The 19,490-nt window shown below is 41.6% G+C and overlaps 1 protein-coding gene across 1 annotated transcript in view; it reads left to right on the forward strand.

Annotated features, from left to right (window-relative positions):
• Window positions 1-19,135, forward strand: part of CPNE5 (copine 5) — a 995,886-nt gene extending 976,751 nt beyond the window's left edge. Inside the window, exon 21 of the mRNA XM_069238884.1 lies at window positions 13,346-19,135. Within this exon, the coding sequence (XP_069094985.1) occupies window positions 13,346-13,534 (189 nt within the window). The 3' untranslated portion in view covers window positions 13,535-19,135. The remainder of the gene's footprint in view (window positions 1-13,345) is intronic.
• The last annotated feature ends 355 nt before the right edge of the window (window positions 19,136-19,490 follow it).

The following is a 19,490-nucleotide window of genomic DNA, read 5'->3' on the forward strand; positions in this document are numbered from 1 at the left end:
ATAGGAAAATAATAGGAGCCAAGACACACCTGTGACAAACTCCTTGTGTAAGACTAAAGGTGTCTGTGCATTCTCTATTATTCCCATATCTCACCGAGGCAGAAAGATCAAAATGCAGCAGCTGCAAAAACTGCACCAACCCCTTCTCAATCCCCGTGGAGGTCAGCAGATCTCAAAGCTTTGATCTATTAACACTATCAGATGCACTAGAGAAATTCATAAAAGTGAAATTAATAGCACTGTGTTTGACCAATTTATACTTGCTAATGAGAAGGTACAGGTTAAGACATTGTCCAGAAACCATACTACTCCCCAGGCAGGACATTATTTTCAGTGAGCCAAGATTCCAGCCTGTCTAGAATAATACATCACACTAGTTTAACTGAAGATTCTAATAGGAAGATGGAAAAGCAACAAGCCAGGTCCTGCTGATTCCCTTTTTTAAAGACAAGTACTATAATCACAGTCTTCCAGGACTTGATAAACCAAACTTAAAGGAAGAGTTAAACAGGTTTGTAAGACGAGGTGCCCAAAATTCAATGTTACCCTTATACCGATTGTGGAGATGACAGGTACACAAATAATTTGGTAAGTTCTTTATTCCTCGAATGATGTACACTAGCGGCACCAACCGCTAGCTTCCAATGCCGATGATCCTCAACTGACCCTCAACATTCCACCTCCCCGTTTTTCATTCCATGGATTCTTATCCCAATACGACAAACCTTTCCCCCAACAAGAAAACAACAAAATATAACAATGTCTAACAGAACAGAACAGTACAGGAACTTATAACTAGAATAAACATAAATTGGAATGCTATATAAATGTAACAAAAATATAATGATCAATAAAATATATAAACGCCTGTCTTGTCAGTTTCAAATATACTTGCTTAATCAGTTACTTAAGATACATACTTACTTAATCAGTTACTTAATCATTCAATCAGTTACATAATCGCTCAAGTAAGTTGGAGGTCTTCTTACCCTCACACTGCGACGAACAACTTCATCCACATTCACACACATCTCATGAAAACCCAATGCTTCTTTAGTGTCACAATCATTTCCAAACAGATACCCATTACACTTGTCTAAACGTTCATCCACTCGCTTGACCTCAACACTCGTATCGTCCTTCCTACAAATCGATAAGCGTCTTAGGTTCCACACTTTACCGTCATCCAATTTCACTGCATTTCTCAAAATCTTCACAATTTTTCTAGGCTCGGACCATTGCGGTTTACCTTTCTCAACAATTCCCGGTGTTTTGATGCGGACACTTTGCCCCACTTTCAATTCGCCCAGACTAGGGGCCTGATTCTAACTTTGGAGGACGGTGTTAAACCGTCCCAAAAGTGGCGGATATACCACCTACCGTATTACGAGTTCCATAGGATATAATGGACTCGTAATACGGTAGGTGGTATATCCACCACTTTTGGGACGGTTTAACACCGTCCTCCAAAGTTAGAATCAGGCCCTAGATCTGGTATCATTTCACAATTTAGTACAGGATTGATAATATAATACCTTGTCCTTCATCTCATTATCACAAACTACTCCAAATTTCACCCGATTTCTTTCCATTAACCACCACGGAACCATCCCGGTGGACGGCTTCCTTCCCCTCAATAATTTGAAAGGTATCTTCACTGTCACGGAATGCAGTGACACTCTGTAAGATGAGAGCATATCCCTTAGAGCTTGTTTTCATGGAATTCCCGATTTACAAGCCAATTGTATCGTTTCTTTAACGACTCTATTAAATCTCTCAACCTGACCATTAGAAGAAGGATTATACAGAGCTACTCTTATATGTTTGATACCATTCATTTCCAGAAATGCAACCATTTTCTTGGATGTAAAATTTACACCATTGTCCGACACGAGTGCCTTAGGAACATCTTCTCTAGCAAATATATTTTCCAAACATTCACTCACACTATCAGTAGAAATTTTGCTCACAAATTCAACTTCAGGCCATTTAGAAAAATAATCAATCAAGACAATAGCATATGCTTCTTTTGCAGGTAATGTGGAAAACTGGCCCATAAAATCAATACCCAATTTCCACCAAGGTCTATCAGGTAATTCGACTGGTAAAAAGGGCGCAGAACATGGTTTCGTACTTTTGTCACTCCAAGCACAAATAGAACAATTTCTTACGTATCTGTCAACCATCACATCCACACCCGGCCACCAGAAAAATTCCTTCACCTGCCTTTTGTTCCTCAACATTCCACTATGACCAACGTGACTCCAACTTACAATAATATCACGTACCCCCTTTGGAGGAATTATTCTGTTCCCCCTTAGAATTACGTCATCTTCTAAGATCAGTTCATCCTTTAATTTCCATAAGGCTGCATTCTCACAACGCAATGATCGCTCACAAGGCCAACCATCGATAATATACTTCCTCACCATTTGAAAATCATTATCTTTCATCATTTCTTCTTCCCATTTTTGTTCAGACAGCACAACTTGTTCAGCTTCATCATGCAACTCTAATCCTGACAAAACATCCTCATATGTGTACGCAACATCACATTCAGTGTTAACACATTCTTCATCAACAGGTAACCGGGATAACCCATCAGCAATATTGTTGTTTCTGCCCGGGAAGTACATTACTTTGAAAAAATACATTTGCAATTTAGAAGCAAGCCTCGCCAATCTTGGTGATAAGTTCTTCCCACCCCCGGTTGTAAAATATTCACCAGAGGTTTATGATCTGTACATAATTTAAATTTCCTTCACCACACATACATTGTAATCTCTCAACAGCCCATGAGGCTGCTAACAATACTTTTTCAATTACCGAATAATTCCTCTCAGATTGTGACAATGTATGCGAAGGATATGCTACAATCCATTTCTCGTAGACATTCCTTTGTGATAACACTGCACCAGTGCCATAATTACTAGCATCAACTGCAATGACACAATCAGTATTGGTTTCAAAAGGTTTTAGACACGGAGCTTGAACAATTTCATGTTTGATAGAATCAAAACATTCCAATTGTTCCTGTCCCCATACAAATGGGACATTTTTCTTTAATATTTTTCTCAAATTTTCCACCTTAGTTGCATAGTTTTCTATAAACCGCGAATAAAACTCAGTAAGACCCAAAAATGACATCAATTGTTCCTTACATCTCGGCTCAGGTGCATCAACAATAACCTTCACATGGCTAACTTCGGGGTGAATGCCCTCACGAGAAATAATGTGGCCTAAATACTCTACTTGTGTTTGACCAAATTTACACTTATCTTTCCGCACTGTCAATCCATTTTCACAAACTAAGTTCAAAACTTCCTTTAAAACTTTATCATGCTCCAATCTGTCAAATCCATATATCAAAATGTCATCCTGGAACACTTTAGCATTTTGCACCTTACTGAAACCTTTATTCATTTCTCTTTGGAAAACAACAGATGCACTTGCAAGGCCAAAAGGCATCCTTTTGTACTGAAAAGCAACTTCTGATGTTATGAATGCTGTATCGTGTTTTGAACCCTCATCCAATTCAATTTGATAATAAGCACTAGATAGATCAATGGTAGAGAAAACAGTAGCCTGGCACACTGATGAGACCAATTCTTACAAATTTGGTAAAGAAAAAGTATCAACCCAAATTGCATCATTCAGAGATCTTAAATCAACGCACAATCTTAGATCCCCATTACTCTTAAGTGATAACACGACCAGAGATATCCAGTCCGAGCTTTCAATTGGTTCAATAATATTCTTTTGACACAAGTCCTTCAACAATTCTTTAAGTTTAGATCTATAATGCAGTGGTGCATTTTGTATTCTGTGTCTTACTGGACTTGCATTTTCTCTCACTATAATCTTATGTTTAAATTCCTTCAATGTACCCAAAGATTTTGAAACCACTGTAGGATAACATTCATCCAATTTATCATACTACAAGGCACCTTGGAAATCATAATCCAATACCACATACACAGGAAGATTTTTTGTAGAATCAATTTTGATGCCCAACTCCATAATATGTGGCCTACCTAAAATCTTCTGGCCCTTCTCAGCCACATGCAATTTGCCCTTACACCAATTACCCCAAAACTCAGTGCGTACATTAGTATACCCAACCATAGGAATTCTGTGACCAGTACATCTTCCAGGGTTCACATCTGTTGGGATCAACTCTCTGCCAGGCCATAATTTGTTAAACATATTCACACACATAATGGTAAACCACACACATGAATCAACTATGGGAGTTACTTCAGTACCATCAATACTCAATTTGCTAGTGGGTAAGCCAGAGGGCTGCAATGGTGACATCCCATTGTTATCTGTCAACAGACTTAAAACCATATCCTGAAATCTAGAGCAGTCAGGATCATCCTGAACAGCAACATAACTCACACCTTTCATACTGCTCTTACAAACGTTGCCAAAGTGGCCAATTGTTTTACACACATTACATATCTTATTGATTGCAGGACATTTCTTAGAATTAGCTAGGTGGTCCCACGCTCCACATCTATAACAATTTTTTGTGCTATTCTTTTTCCATTCATTTTTTTTTCCATCTCTTTCGATTCTTTTGTTTCAGCGATGACTCCAACCGCCCGAGATCCGAGTCAGACATATTTTTCCTCATAGTTTGAATGCATTTTTCAGATACTTCCATCGTTCACGCTACATCAGTGGCCCCTTTCAACGTCAACTCACTGCCACATGCCCATAGCTTCTCCTGTATTTTTCGAGATTGAGTTTTCATTAAAATTTGATCCCCCAAAACATGGTCATATAAAATTTGTTCGAAATTACAAGTAACAGCAAATCCTCTGAGAGCAGCCACAAACTGGTCTATTGTTTCATCATCCTGCTATGTTCTAGAATAAAATTTGTACCGTTCCAGTACTACATTAATCTTCCTGCCATAGCGTTCATGGAGTTTCTTCTTGGCAAGCTGATAAACATCAACATCGCCGACATTGTCCATTGGAAGTAAGTTTTTAAATTCTCTTAAGCCAAACGCACCTAACCTATATTTCAACAAGGCTAAATATCTGTCAGGTGTGCATTCTTGATCTTCGAAAACTTCGACATATGCCTCAAATAAGTCAATCCACAATTCCCATTGAATGGGAGGCTCTCCAGGTTCCGCAAGAAAAAATGGTGCTGGTTGGATGTTCGCAATTTTTATTGCAGGATGATAATAAATAAAGTTAAGCACAAGTCAAAATTCCTGGAAAATTGTATGTATAATATGGACTAGAAGTTATTAAAGAATGAAGGATACAATAATGCACCCCGACATGTTGTGACAGGAAGATAATAAATGAAGTTACTGAAGTGAAATGAAGTAAAGTTCCTGGATTAACTGTGTGTAATTATGATATAGTCTTGTCTCTTCAAAATGGCTGCCAGTAATGCACAGCACCACTGGAGGTTGTCAAGATCCAGACGAAATGCTAATAGCAGTTGCCATGTAAGAGCGAATAGCCCTTCCAAAATGGCCGCCGGCAGTCCTTCAAATAGCAGAGACGCGTACCAGCAATAACAATGTCTCGCGTAATGTATGAGTTGGTAAGCACGCGAGATTAGACGATAATAACGCCCGACGATGGCGTTTTTACAAGATATTCCAATACAAATGGATTAGTGTCCAGGAACGCATTGCTAGGAACAACCTCAAGCAAATGATTGTGGTGCACGTCGTACTGGCACACGAATGCGAAGAGAAAACAAAATGTCAATTGGTGCCGCTTACAACTTAGTCCTCATAACCAGGTCCTCAGCGATGCCTCTCTCTCGTCGCCAATGTGAAGATGACAGGTACACAAATAATTTGGTAACTTCTTTATTCCACAAAGGATGTACACAAGCGGCACCAACCGCTAGCTTCCAATGCCGATGATCCTCAACTAACCCGCAACATTCCACCTCTCCCGTTCTACATTCTATGGATTCTAATCCCAATGCCACACCGATCCATAGGGACACCATCAGGGCCAGGTGCTTTATTAGCTGGACTTAATATAACAGCAGATGTTACCTCCCCCAGGGAGAAGGAGGTATTAATAGTAAATCGAGTTTGATAAGACTCAGACCCTCCTATCGCTCTATCCTTCAGACCATATATACAACAAAAATGAGTCACCAATGCTTCCTGCGTGATATTGCAGTAAGCACCAGTTTAGGTGCATCTGAGAAAGAATAGTTGTTAACCAGGTCCCAAAAAGACCTGAAGCACACAGGCCCAGGCCAACTGATTCCAGGGCTGGGTCCTCACCTCGGCTTTCCTTTCTGGAAAGGCTGTTTTGTACTCAATTCTGCAGTTGATAATTTCGTCTTTGTTGCTTGGGGATTTTCTCAGGGTGTGGTGTAACTTCCTGTTGGCCAGCCTACATGTGCTATTAAACAAGGGAGCAGCCCTTGATTCATCAGGCCAGGCCATTTTCATAAAAATGCTTTTTGTAGCATACCCCAAGAACACAAAAGAGTCAACTACGATCTCACTGCCAGCCTTTAGAGAGAGAGGCAGTGTAAAATGCTGCTCACATTTCCTGTGGAATGTCAGCACAGGGACATTAGCTAAAACAACCACATATGGGCAAGATGCAGGTGCAGTGCTGGTTCCCCCTCCTTCCAAGTTAGGCACACCCCGGCCATTGATTCCTGTGTCTAGTCACTGAATTGGGGCGCCACCCTTCCTAGGACAGGTGCCCTTCCCTCCCTTATGGTGACAAACATCCAAAACCTCAGAGGGACAGGAGGTTTTGGCAGTCGAGGTACAATCTCTCACATAGGTATTGTAAACACTACAAATCAGGGTGCTGAATTGGCATGTGCTTGCAGTACTATGTGCAGAATCCACAAAATCAACAGGCCTCACAGCATTACATTCAAGTATTTTGCCCAGGATAAATTCAATAGCAGTCAGTCTTATATTATTGGAATTGAATTTACCATTCAGGAGGACATTAAGCTTGACACTAAATAGTTTGACAAGATCATCCACACAGCTCAGGTCTAACCACTGATTGCCACTAGTCTGTGACTCTGAGTTAGTCAAAGTTATTTTTCCCTTCAATTTGGCAGGACTCTTTCTGCGCTTTGAGGTTGGGCTAGACCCTAAAGAGTGAAACGTTTTCTGTAAAGTTTCACATGCTGGATTCAGCTAAGCAAGTTGTTGTGAGTTCTGTTGAGGAGAGGCCAATGGGGGCTAGCTCAGTTTCAGCATGCAAATGGAGAAATTCAGGGCCATATGTACAAACACGTTTTCCCATAGACACAGAATGGGTAAAACCCTTTGCTACATCTGGCCCTAAGAGTTTTGCTGGGGTGAGGCAGGGGGCCGGAAGATAAGATTTTCTTTTGTCAAGGGAAGACAGCGTTCCACAAGTTTGATTTCTTTAGAGATATCTCTCACTGCACGAACCAAGAGCCCATCAATTGTCAACTTTCTCAAGGGAACAGGAGGTGGGGTGCTGGGTAGATGCAGCCTTTCATTTCTCCATACTTCAAGAACGCAAGAAGGCAGAGTTATAACAAACAAAACAAAGAATACCTGCCAATGACCATGAAGAAGGATCAAAGGAGGTGGCCCAGCCTCTGTCAGTCGATGACAGGCGAAGATGGGCTTGGTCTTTACCGGGTAGCACTCTGGCGTGCCATGTACCCGTTCTGCAATGTGGGCTGTGTGGAATCTTTAAATGGCGCCAGGCCGGCCGACAGCCAAACTCCCTCCCCAACTCCTGGATGAAGGGCTTTATGGGGCTTGCAGTCCTTGCCCCCCTCTGAAGGCGTCCCCATGTAAGAGTCATATAACCTGTCTACTCTTAGAAAGGCTTGGGTGAAATGTGGATTATGCCAGTACAGTTTCCCTAAGCACGTTATGCTTTTAATGTGGATTTCTGTAAAATTACACCATTACGCCAGTTGGCATATTTAGGGGGTCGCATGGGTAAAAATCCTATCACACGAGATCCCAAAATGTGAACAGACAGAATGTAAGCAGTTAATGTGTGTTTTTTTGGCTCTTATTTCGGCTCAAAGTGCTTTTCTCACATCTAAATTTGATGATCGGGTACATTATGCAAGTGTGCAGATTTATGGTTTGCTTAATATTGCATAATTTTTCTGAATGTTCAAGTAATTACAGAAAACTAAATAATGTAAATGTCCCACACCCCTACTCTCAGATCCTGTAAACTTAATGTGAGTGAGCGAAAGCATTGAGCCAGCAGAATCTGCCAAGCATTGCTGCCTACAGCATGCGAGTGAGTGATTTGTAAAACTTCTACTAGTCTCTACCCTTTCTTAACTCTCAGAATCTACTGAGGTCCTGATTACAAGTTGTGCAGAACAGATTGGAGTGTTTACTGCACCAATTAAATACCATTACACTATGGTGAAGTACTGACAGAAAGGGTATATAATAGGTGTGTGCGAAATTCATGTAGTATGTTTTTGTGTAATTACACAACATTTTGGCAAAACTACATAAAAATAAAATATAAGGAAAAATGCATCCTGTCCGTTTTTGGCACACAGTTGCCTTTAAACAAAACACAGTGAACAACAGCTGCTTGCGTTCTATATTTCACACGTGTTACAGCTCCTTATGTAGTTTTATTGCAAATGGTACATCATTATACAAAATGACGTAATGGTGTCATTTCAGAAGTTCAATATACCAAGCATAACATGAAATTCTCAAAATTATGTGCAGTACTCTAGCATAATTCAAATTTAGCCCAGGCCTAGTACCTACCTACTATTCTGAGTTTTAAATTTGGATATAAGGACTAACATGCAGAATCAATGTTTGAGACACACAGTTCTACATGTTGTGATTTTTCCTGAGCCTTCCTCCCAGATAAGTTTCAGCAATTTTTCCTGCTAAAATCTGACAGGGGAAAATATCGGAATTGGGATAATTATCACAAATTTCAGAATTATGAACCCCATGCAAATGTCTATTTGCGTAGAGATCAAAATGTAACACCTAGCTGGTAATCAGAGCCTAGAAGAAACAGGATGAAAAAATGGAGTGAAGAAAGAGGCAGCATCCATTTTGATAAATACTAGACCAAGCAAATTTTCAGATTTACATGTTTTAACTTTCTGTGATACAAAATGGTACTTAGACAATCTTACCCTGTAGATAGATGCATATATTGCCCCCGAACGTGCTATATACAGCCCCGTTGTCCACCACCTCCCTGTGCCAGCCTGAGAAAAATAAAGGAGGGGCTGCGCAGCTCCCCTCCAGGAGCCATTAATAGCCTGGGGGACTGGCACCCCCCTCCCCCACTAAGGTTGGCTCCTGCTATCTCCAGTGAGGCCCACCCTCGGGAGATAGCTGTTTGCTTTCGCTTCGCCAAGTGAGAGCAAAACGAACTCCACTTCCAGCAAGTGGGAGCTGCCAAACTGCTCCCGCTCGCTTGAAGTCGAGTTTTCATCTGTTTCCTTCCTGCTGCCATGTTGGCAGGGAAACAGAAGAAACAGTTGCTCCAGCATGCAGGGAGCTGCATTTCTAGCAGCTCCCTGTGTGTGGAAGCAATGCCAGCTCCCGCAGGAGGCAGGGAGCTGGCTGGGTCTGTGGGAGCCTTGTGGCTCCCCCCGCATTCCCCATCAAAGCACACTGGGTGCCCTTGGAGGGGCCAGGGTACCCAGGCACTATTGGCTGGGGGATGGGCCCCCTTATCTGCAACGGGCCCAGGGAGCGGGACACGCAGCTTCCCTCTCCCTTTTAATAATGGCTGGAAGCCGGGGGCCAAAACTGGCCCTGGGAGGGCAGCTGTGTGGCCCCCTCCCAGTTTTAGTTATGTATTTGGCCTCGGGAGGTGGTGGTCCTGGAGGGTTCCATGCAGCCCCTCTGCATCATTTGTAATTTAGCCCTGGGGAGGTTGTGGTCCCTGGGACATAATAAAACCCCAGGAGCGGGGTCCACACGGCCCCTCTTTTAAAAAAAAATAAAGTACCTGGGAAGTGGTGGTCCCTGGGGCTCAAAGGAGCCTAATGCAGGGGGTCTGCGTGGCCCCTTTGATATTTTAATAAATCCCTGGGGAGGTGGTGGTCATCGGGACTCAAAGAGCCCTAGGAGGGGGGGCCCTGGTCAGGCCTTGTGGCCAACCCCCGGTGTGCACAACTGAAGGCTGTGCCTGGGGTTGGGTGCTTATGGGGTTAGCCTGCATGGCTGAGGTCGTGCATGTGGGGGGTTGCATGCTTATAGGGGTTTGCCCACTGCCAGGCCCTGTAGCCAACCCCTGCCCCACACAGCCTAAGGCCATGTGCGGCGGTTGTTGGATTAACATTAAGTAATTAAAATTGCTTTGCGTTTAAAAACAAAACATAGAAATTCACTGAAAAAAACAAAGATTACAGGGACATTATAGTTCAGAAACAGAATTTTTAAAAACACATAGAAATTCACCTAAAAAAACAAAGGTTACAGGCACACTATAGTTAGGTTCGTATTTTATACGCACAAAAGCATAGAAATTTAGCAGTTATAGTTATGGTTATCTCAAGTAACTATAACTTGTGCCCTAAGGCAAATATAACTCGTGCCCTTGCCATGCAATGTTAATTACCACACATATTACATCACTCATGGCATCTTTGATAACATTATTGATAATGTAAGTGTAACTTTTGCAGTAAAATTATTGAGGAGAAAACTGTGCATGGCGAGGGCAGAAGTTACAGTTACTTCAGATAACCATACCTTTAAGTGCTGAATTTCTATGGTTTTGTGTGAGTAAAATGTGAACCTAACTATAACGTCCCTGTAACCTTTGTTTTTTTCAGTGAATTTCCATGTATTTTATATTCTATTTCCTGACTATAATGTCCCTGTATCCTTTCGGTTTTTCAGTGAATATATGTATTCACTGCCAATATATATTTATTTTAGGGCAGAGGACTAAGTCAATGAGTCTTGTAATGGCTGACAACAACATTTTTCTTAGGTTCTGGCAGCCAATCCCACTGGAGTCTTACTCCTGCAGGAGTGAACTGGCGCAGGGGAACTAAAGCTCCCTGGGCCAGTCTAAGTGCTCCATTTTTTAACTGGCCCTCACACAAGAGTCTCTCAAGCCTCCTGTGGACCCAACTGTCCAGATATCCAATTATTTGTTAACCTTTATTTAAAAAAACCTACTGAACAGATTACCACCGACTCACAAAAAGCACAGTCTGAGGTCAAAGATCCAGCTTCCTGACGAATTTGGTTTAATTCAGTTCAGCAGTGTTTGCTGTAGCCTTGCCTAAAGTCTCTGGAAAATACATGGGGACTTTACATTTTGGGACCCCTTTTTTCTAATCTTCAAAGATTCAAAGCAAGTTGTCTGATACATACTCTAGACTAGTGGCATTTTCCAGTTGACTGTTCTTCCCTAACATTTTTTTTTTTTTTACAAATTTTGAATGTAGAGACTGCAGTTAATCCTGTTGGAAATCAATGTATTTACTTCACTTTTCATTTCAAACAGTTCTTTTTTGTCAAATATTTTCAATCTAAAGACCTAATATAAAGCATAAAGTTTATTTTTGATATTGAGTGATAGTGCAATGGGACAAGTTGGCAGGGATTGTTTTTCATAGTTCAGGGGCACTCTTCACTGCAGCTAGTGTTTATTTTGTAATAAAAAATGTGCCAGGTCACAACTTTGTTTTCTCAGAAGCCTGCCCGCACCAGGGCTGAATGTCGGGGTTACCAAATATCTAGGCTGCTTAGTCTTGATTCTACCTCATTCATCTTTATTTTACCACTTCACATTTCCTGCCTCTTTAACTCACTCCTGCACGTTTTTAGGTCGAGCATAACAGCGTGCAAGCGCTGCTTTTTCTGACGTATTGTTATCTTTTTGGGCTTTTAACCACGCCCACCTCACAAGGTTGCCCTTCAAAAATCCTTTGTTATCATTGGTAAAAGCTCCTTGGGGCGGTTTGGTTACCGCCTTGGACATCGACCCTGTTACATGGCTAATTCACTTTTGCTGATACATTTGACTGCGAGCAAACTTCTTTTTGTGTGTCTCTTTCACGCTCATGGCATGGCGCTTTGAATCCGCTCGCTTATGTGAAACTGTATGACTTTTCATTTTCAATTTATGTGGCAAGAAAAGTCATGTAAGGAGTTTACAACACTAATAGCTCTAGCTAGAGCAAATGAGAGACCCATTGCATTACAAATGCTTGTTTTCTTTCTGTCTGTTCTGTATGGGTCAAAATCTATTGATGAAACATAAGTGCTGTGGTTCTCCTGAAATCACCGGCTCATTTTAAGCACCGACTGCACCGCCGTGGCCTCCTTGAACCAGTCACCTGTCATGGTCTGGTTTGCTTAGTGTGAAAAGTGACACCTCTTGTTACTGAAGAAACAGCAAGGTTCTCTTCTCCAGGATGCACTTGTGTGTGAGGCACAGGTTTTTGAACATCATGCCCCGTCCCAGATTGAGGGGGTCTGAAATATGAGACCAGACGATTGCTTGCAGTGCCTAAAAGCCCTGATCCCTCGAGCGGAGCAGTAGGGTGGAGGGAGTCCCATCTGCGGAGTTTATGATAAAATAATAAGGCGGCGTGTGCTCTGAGGCCGCAACTGGATGTCCTCGGCGCACTCCATTATGTACGACGTCCCGCGAGCTTCCCTTGGGGACCCGTCTCCTGCCGCACGACAACGCTACTGCGTGAAACCGCCGGAGCGAGGAGTGAACGAGTGTTTAATCTTCCAACGGGAGGGAAAAGGCCCTTGGGCCAGAGGGCACTCTGCATTCAATTACCCACACGCACTACATCTGCCTTAACTCATGAGACCACGTGGAGTAGGATGCACCACGGTTTCCCTGACCTCACAAAGCACTTCCACTGCCGGCGTAACTAAGTGCAGTGAAGGCCTGTATGACATTGAACAGAACATGGTGCCGATATAGGAGGTAGGATTCCCGTGAAATTGCAATAACGCTACCACCGCTGCCTGAATGTGACGCAGTTTTCTTGCTATGTCGCAAATTGTATTTCCGTGGCCGGCAAAAGACAATGGGATAAAGACCCACGTGCTTTAGCAAACGCCACAGCCACGGGACGCACAGTTAAACACAATTATATGGTCTCTGTGACGTCGCCATCTAAAACCTTGCAAAAATGTGTATCTTCCTCTTGTAGTCTTGCCACCTTTGGCGAGCCTTTGTCTTTGTGTTAGGGTCTTCACCCACTTAAGGTTTGTGGACGCCAGAAGAGGTACAGTTGCTTCTTTGTTGTGCTTCGCTTCCTAACCCTAAGGGTAGCAGATGTCTAGTAGCTTCTTTGTTGTGCCTGCTTCCTAACCCTTCTGCCATGTTTTTTTTTGCAGTTTGTCCCATTCCGTGATTACATCGACCGGACTGGGAACCACGTCCTCAGCATGGCCCGGTTGGCCAAAGATGTCCTCGCTGAGATTCCGGACCAGTTTATATCCTACATGAAAGCCCGCGGCATCAAACCCAACCCTGCACCACCGCCCTACACCCCACCGGGCCACACCCTCCAGACGCAAATTTAATGATGGCAGGAGCTTCCAGAAAACACAGCTACCTAAATGGCCACGGGACTTCTCGTTGTTTCAGATGTTCATCTTCAGATGCATCCCCAGACATCAGGATTGTCCGTGGAAAGTATCTTGTATGTTGCTGTGTCCCCCCCAAGGCCAGGCAGTGAGAGGGAGTGTGAATCCAGCTGACCAAACCAGTGGGAAAGCATTGCATTCGAAAAGATAGCTGGGGTGTTTCCAAACCCCGTATGACAGTTTCTCAGAAAGAACTTGTGGGAAGCAGAACTTGCCTCGTTTCTAACAGAGTAGGAGCGAGTGAAAGAGGGTCAGGACAATGCCCCCTTCTCAGTGACATCACTTTCTGTAAAGATGACAGTCATTACATGATTCAGTCTTTACTGTTGTGTTTCTTCCTTCTTGCACCTAGTAACTTGGTGATGACGTTTATTGCCTCAATTCTCTTCCTTCCCAAGTGGTTGCTTAACCTTTTCCAAGAGTCGTTTTTTCAGTATGTGAATGAGATTTTTGCCTGTCTTATGAAGTCTTTCCTCCCTCCCTCACCTGAAAACTAATGTACTGATTCAGTGGACTCTTGGATAACGATATCCTTTTGCTCAATGAATGTCTCTCCCATTTGATGCTGTTGCTCCACGTCCCATATACCCATGTCCCATTGCTCTCTCCGGTCACATTGGTTTAGCAATACAGCATCTTATTCTATAGCCACAGTTTCAAGATACTCATTGAATGTTTACTGTATTCTTATTTATCACTTATTTAGTTTTCATCAGTTGACTGTAAATGGCAGCACAATTGCACATTCCACAAAATTCCATTACATTACTCCCATGTGGACCTTGACTAAATGAATCTCAAGGTTGCGTCGAGCAGATAGGTTCTGTTTTGCGTGAAACATGTGCCCTGACCCACCCATCCTCTGCAGAGGTTCCTGCAGGCCAGCATCCAATCACCCACTTTGATGCTAATAAACTGTGCTTCACTCTCAGTGAGATACACAGCACCAACATAGTGGGCCTGCAGGAATGTTCTTAATTCCAACAGACCATCGTGGGGCATAGTGATTAATTATTAGTGCAGCAAGTGGAGAGCACCAGGCGGAGTGGTGTGAGGAGCGCACTAAAACCAATTATGACTGCTTTCTGTTATCTTGCTTCAGGAACTCCTTGTTATGCCTAAGAAACAGACTCTCTCTCGTCCATGGTCATGCACAACCCCAAAACCTGAGTGACACCCACGGTGATACAGACAGCAGACAAAAACTTCAGCATGTCCCTTTTCTTCGGTACACCCACAGCACAAACTACTCACCGACAGGGACAATCAGAATACCAAAAAGCTGGCTGCACCTGCATCTATATTCACAACCCCAGTAAACTGTCCCTTACTTGCAGGGCACATTTACAACACAAACTGACTCTCAACTGCAGAGACACCCACAATCACATGGGGCCCCTTAGTAGGAATGTGTGAAACTTGTCACTCAGATAGTTCTAGTGAAGGTTTGTGGCTAGTCTTCCATCTGGAACAGACATTGACATTTTTAATAAAGATTCTCAGATGTGTAATAATTCCTAAATGTAATGCATAGTGTTCAATATAGTTGACATGATATGGTGACACGTTCTAACAATATGTTAAAGTCTGTAGCAAGCAATAACACTTCTTTAAAGGATATGAATTGCCAAGAAGCTATTACCACGTTGAGGTTGTTTTCAGCATCCATATGGATTCTTCAGTTGAGTGTCTCCTTCATATATCCGTCCACACCCATCACCTTAGCTTTCCTTGAAGCACAGTTTCCTGTCCTATTAGGCACATACCCAAGGTGTCCCACTGTTTAAGTGACTCGCTATCTTCCCCCGACCCCATGACAAACCTCTCTGCTTACCAGCTGTTTAGCTTGAGATTGTATTGAAGATAACTGAGAAGTTGTCAAGTTTTTGTTTTGCAAACTACTTAGAAATCGCATTAATACTAAGATTACTACCCATATTTCACAAACGTTTTCTGCGTGTGGGCTTTTATGGTGCAGTTTGAGCTTTCAACCCTATTTTAATAGCTTTGACATAAAAAAGATGACCAACTTCCATCCATTTTTAATATTCATAGGGGAAATTCTTAAATTTAAACTTTCAAATGATAATCACGAGGAGATGCTGCCCACTTGTGTGGAAACTCTACGCACATGTGTAGACTTAGGAAAAGTCGAAAACTCTGGGTAGTCAGAAAACTGATTTGTGTGAGACTTGGCTTGAGTAGTAAACAATTTTCAGACCCCTTATTTTAATGGACCATTCTGGACAGTGTTTACAAGACGAATCCCAACCAAAATTCCAAAATTCGTGCAGACATTACATAAAACAGGTATAATATAAGGACTGCATTTCAATTTCAATTTTTAAAACGAATGATCTAATTGAATCATGGCTCCTTGGACAATCCCGATAGTTGCATGCACTTTATCACTACAGCTGTCAGTGATATAAACAGTGGCCCACCATTTTGGCAACGTGCAAAACATATATTTTCTTTGCCTAGCCTTCATTTCCTATCAACTTGTGTTCTTTATCCTCACATTTCTTTTTAGTTCAACCTCTAGGAATTGTAAGTTAGTTTTGGCATAGCTGGATCAGTAACACTATGAGTCACTTTCGGTGCCGTTGAGGAATAGCACAAACAGATTCCACGAGGATCTCGTCATTGCAGGAATCATCACGACCACGCACACAGAAATTCAGGAGGACGTCTTGGAGAAGTATCCAGGTTCGAGCTGAGTGGCTGAACTATTGCAGCTATTCACCAATATGGAGCAACAGCCCCCTTCCCTTTCAAATGCCTCAAAAGAACGCCAACCTCTCTGGCACAAGTCCTTGGTGACATCCTATTGTGTGTTCCTCTCAATACCCCACTCCTCATATAACCTCACACCACAAACTTCTTCCTTTTTATATTCTCTGTGAATCAGACAATGTCCAGTATTTCAGCATGCATCAGTGAGCATTTATCTTTCTTGCCTCTCTACCTTTTCTCTGCTTCTCTCTCTCTTTTACTCTGCCTCACTTGTCTCTTGAGAAAGCCCATTATTCCTGTTTTGCTAAGTCTTTATCCTTCCTATTACTCAATCCTTTCTCCTCTTCTCCCCACTCCCACCCCATTTTTCACATCACTTGCTTCTTCCCTCTCTTCTATTCCCATTTCCCCTCTCCTTTCCTATTATTTTCTTGTTTCTCTGCTCTGATTTCCAAATCTGATGGTATTCCCTTTCATTTTCTATCCATCTTTTGTTAGTCTAATCTATTTCATAATGTTTTCACATATCGCACATACTTTCTTACCACCCAGCTTTTTGTTTCACAAATATTCCCTATTTTTTCACACCTTACTTTTATTTACCTTCCACCTTTCTTACTTCCCATTTATCTTTTCTTGTTTTGCTATATCTTATTCAGTTTATTTCCTCTTCTCTCCCAGCCCCACTTTCACATATATTTTCTTGTGCTCACATCAATTACTACATGTTTTAGTCTGCCACTTTTTGTTTTCACATCTGTTACTACAAATGTTCTTCTGCCTCTTTTCCACCTTTATCTTTCAGCTACTCCTGGTCTCCTTTTGACATATTTTACTCAGTGCTTAATTTGTGCTTGTTGTTTCTGGTGCAGAGCACCAGCACTTATTTTTGCGGGCCGGTGCTTATCTTTCTGCCTCATGCATTTACTGCGAGCAAAAGACACAAATGGGAAAGACTGAGGAAGAGAAAAACCAAAAAGCGTCACAATGGGAGAAAGCAGGAAGCTGCAAGAGTGATCTCAAGGGATAGAGAGTGCCTTTAAATGGATTGAGGAGGCCCGAGATGGCTTCAGAATTACTCTGCCTCAGTATTCCGTGTTCGCACAAATTAATTGCAGCAGTTGCGTTTTTATGAGGAGGGCTTTGAGCATCGGCACCTTTTTATTTACAAATTAAGCACTGATTTTACTTCATCTCCCATTTAATAATTCTCACCATAGATTATAGGATCTTTAATAGGCTCTGTATTCATCCCCTTCCCCTATTATTGTTTTGTCTTTAACACTTTTCCTTCTTTAATCTTCTTCTATCTCCCATCTCTGCCTACCTTTCATCGTCTCAAAATTCTCTTCTCTCATTCTGTAACTCAATAAAGCTCTCCCCTTTTCTAGTTTCTTATTATTCCTCCTACACTTACACGTCTTCTTCACAGCTCCCCATTCTGATTTACTATACCCCATTCTCCCTCCTTTCTGTTTACCTCATTTGTGTTTTGTCATATTCATATATTGCCCTCTATCCATCTTTATCATCTTTCTTCTTTCTCCTATCATCACAATTCATTTCTTCTCAATGATTTTGAATCTTTGAAATCTCTCTTTGTATAATATCTTCTTACGCTCTTGCTCTACATTGTTCTTTTGTCAATATGAGTCCATGACATCCTGCCTCATTAGATCTATATCTCTTGATCTGCCACTCTTAATTTTTCCCAAACATGCCCATGTTCCTTTATTTTATGCCAACCAGTTCTCCCTCTTTGTGTTTGTCTGTAAATGTGTATTTCTTGGACTTTGACACTCTTTCTTGGCATCATTATTTCTGTATCTTCCCTGTCTTTCTACACCTTTCTCCATCTTGTATTCTCAATGCAATATCTACTTATTCTCCATATGCCTGTTCTGTGCCTGTCTCTCAGTTCCCTCCCTCCATTTATCTATATGCCTCTCCTTTCAAACTCATCCTCTTTCTCACTTTTGCTCACATATGTGGTCCCAATTCTTCTCTCGTTATCGATACTCTGCGATTCTGTATTTTCTTTATTCAGTATCTTTCACTCCTTTTCACATGTTTGCTGCTCTCTTCATGCTTTCTTCCCTTTATCTCCCCACTCATTCTTTCTCATAATTTTCTTCCCCAGCACATTCTTTCTCTCCTCTTCTAACATAATAACTCTCTTTTCCCCAAATGCTTTCTCTCCTCTTCAACACAATCCCATTTCTCCTCAGACTAACTCTTCTTCCATCTCCCTGGCATTTCTTCTTTGCTTTTATTCTTATCCAACACTCATGTCTTTCCTCTCATACACTTATTTCATCGTTCTACTACTCATACTGCCACTCTTGCATCTTTTTTTATTTGCACTATCCCTCTTTATTTCTTTCAACTTCTCACCCTCTCTCTGCCTGAAACTCTCTATTTCTCTTTGCTTCTTCTCTCATTCCTTGCATCTCCCGATTCCCCTTTTTCCCTTTCTTGGAATTTTCTGGTTCTTCCTGTATAAATCAGTTCTCACACCCTTTCATGTTTTTCTAACACACTCTATATATCCATTACCACATATCATATCTCTCTTTCCCTCTTTCTCACTCTGATTATTTTCTCTTCTCTTGCTGCATCTTATACTTTTTATTTATTCCCCAATTTCCACTATCTCATTATTTCTCTCGTTCTCTCAGTATCTTCTCTACTGTTTTTGCATGATGATGATTCTTTTTTAAACTGGAGCTCTTACACTTGTATACTATTCTATATTTTGTGTCGAATGTGGTTTGTAATAGATTGCCTTAAATTCAATAAAACAATTTCATTTTTGTTACTGGGTCTGTGTAACATGTATTTGATTCCCAGATATAATTTGTCATACATAGGGGGGCACATGGGGCGCTGAAGTGACCCAAGAGTAGTTACTCTGTGACAATTTTCCTAGTTGCTAACTTTTAATTTTGCTTGAAAATTACAAACTACACAAATGAGGTAGCTGAACAGATCGATCATCTTTGAAATGTTGTATATGTTTTTTTCACTCACAATTCTTTATTTTGTTAGGCAACCATGATATTCCAGATACTTCTAGATCTTCAAAATATGCACCATGGATATAGCTCCTCACTGCAGACTAATATGTGGTCACAACAAATTCATACATGGTTGCTTT

Source organism: Pleurodeles waltl, chromosome 6 (assembly GCF_031143425.1).
Source record: "Pleurodeles waltl isolate 20211129_DDA chromosome 6, aPleWal1.hap1.20221129, whole genome shotgun sequence".
Lineage (NCBI taxonomy): Eukaryota > Metazoa > Chordata > Amphibia > Caudata > Salamandridae > Pleurodeles > Pleurodeles waltl.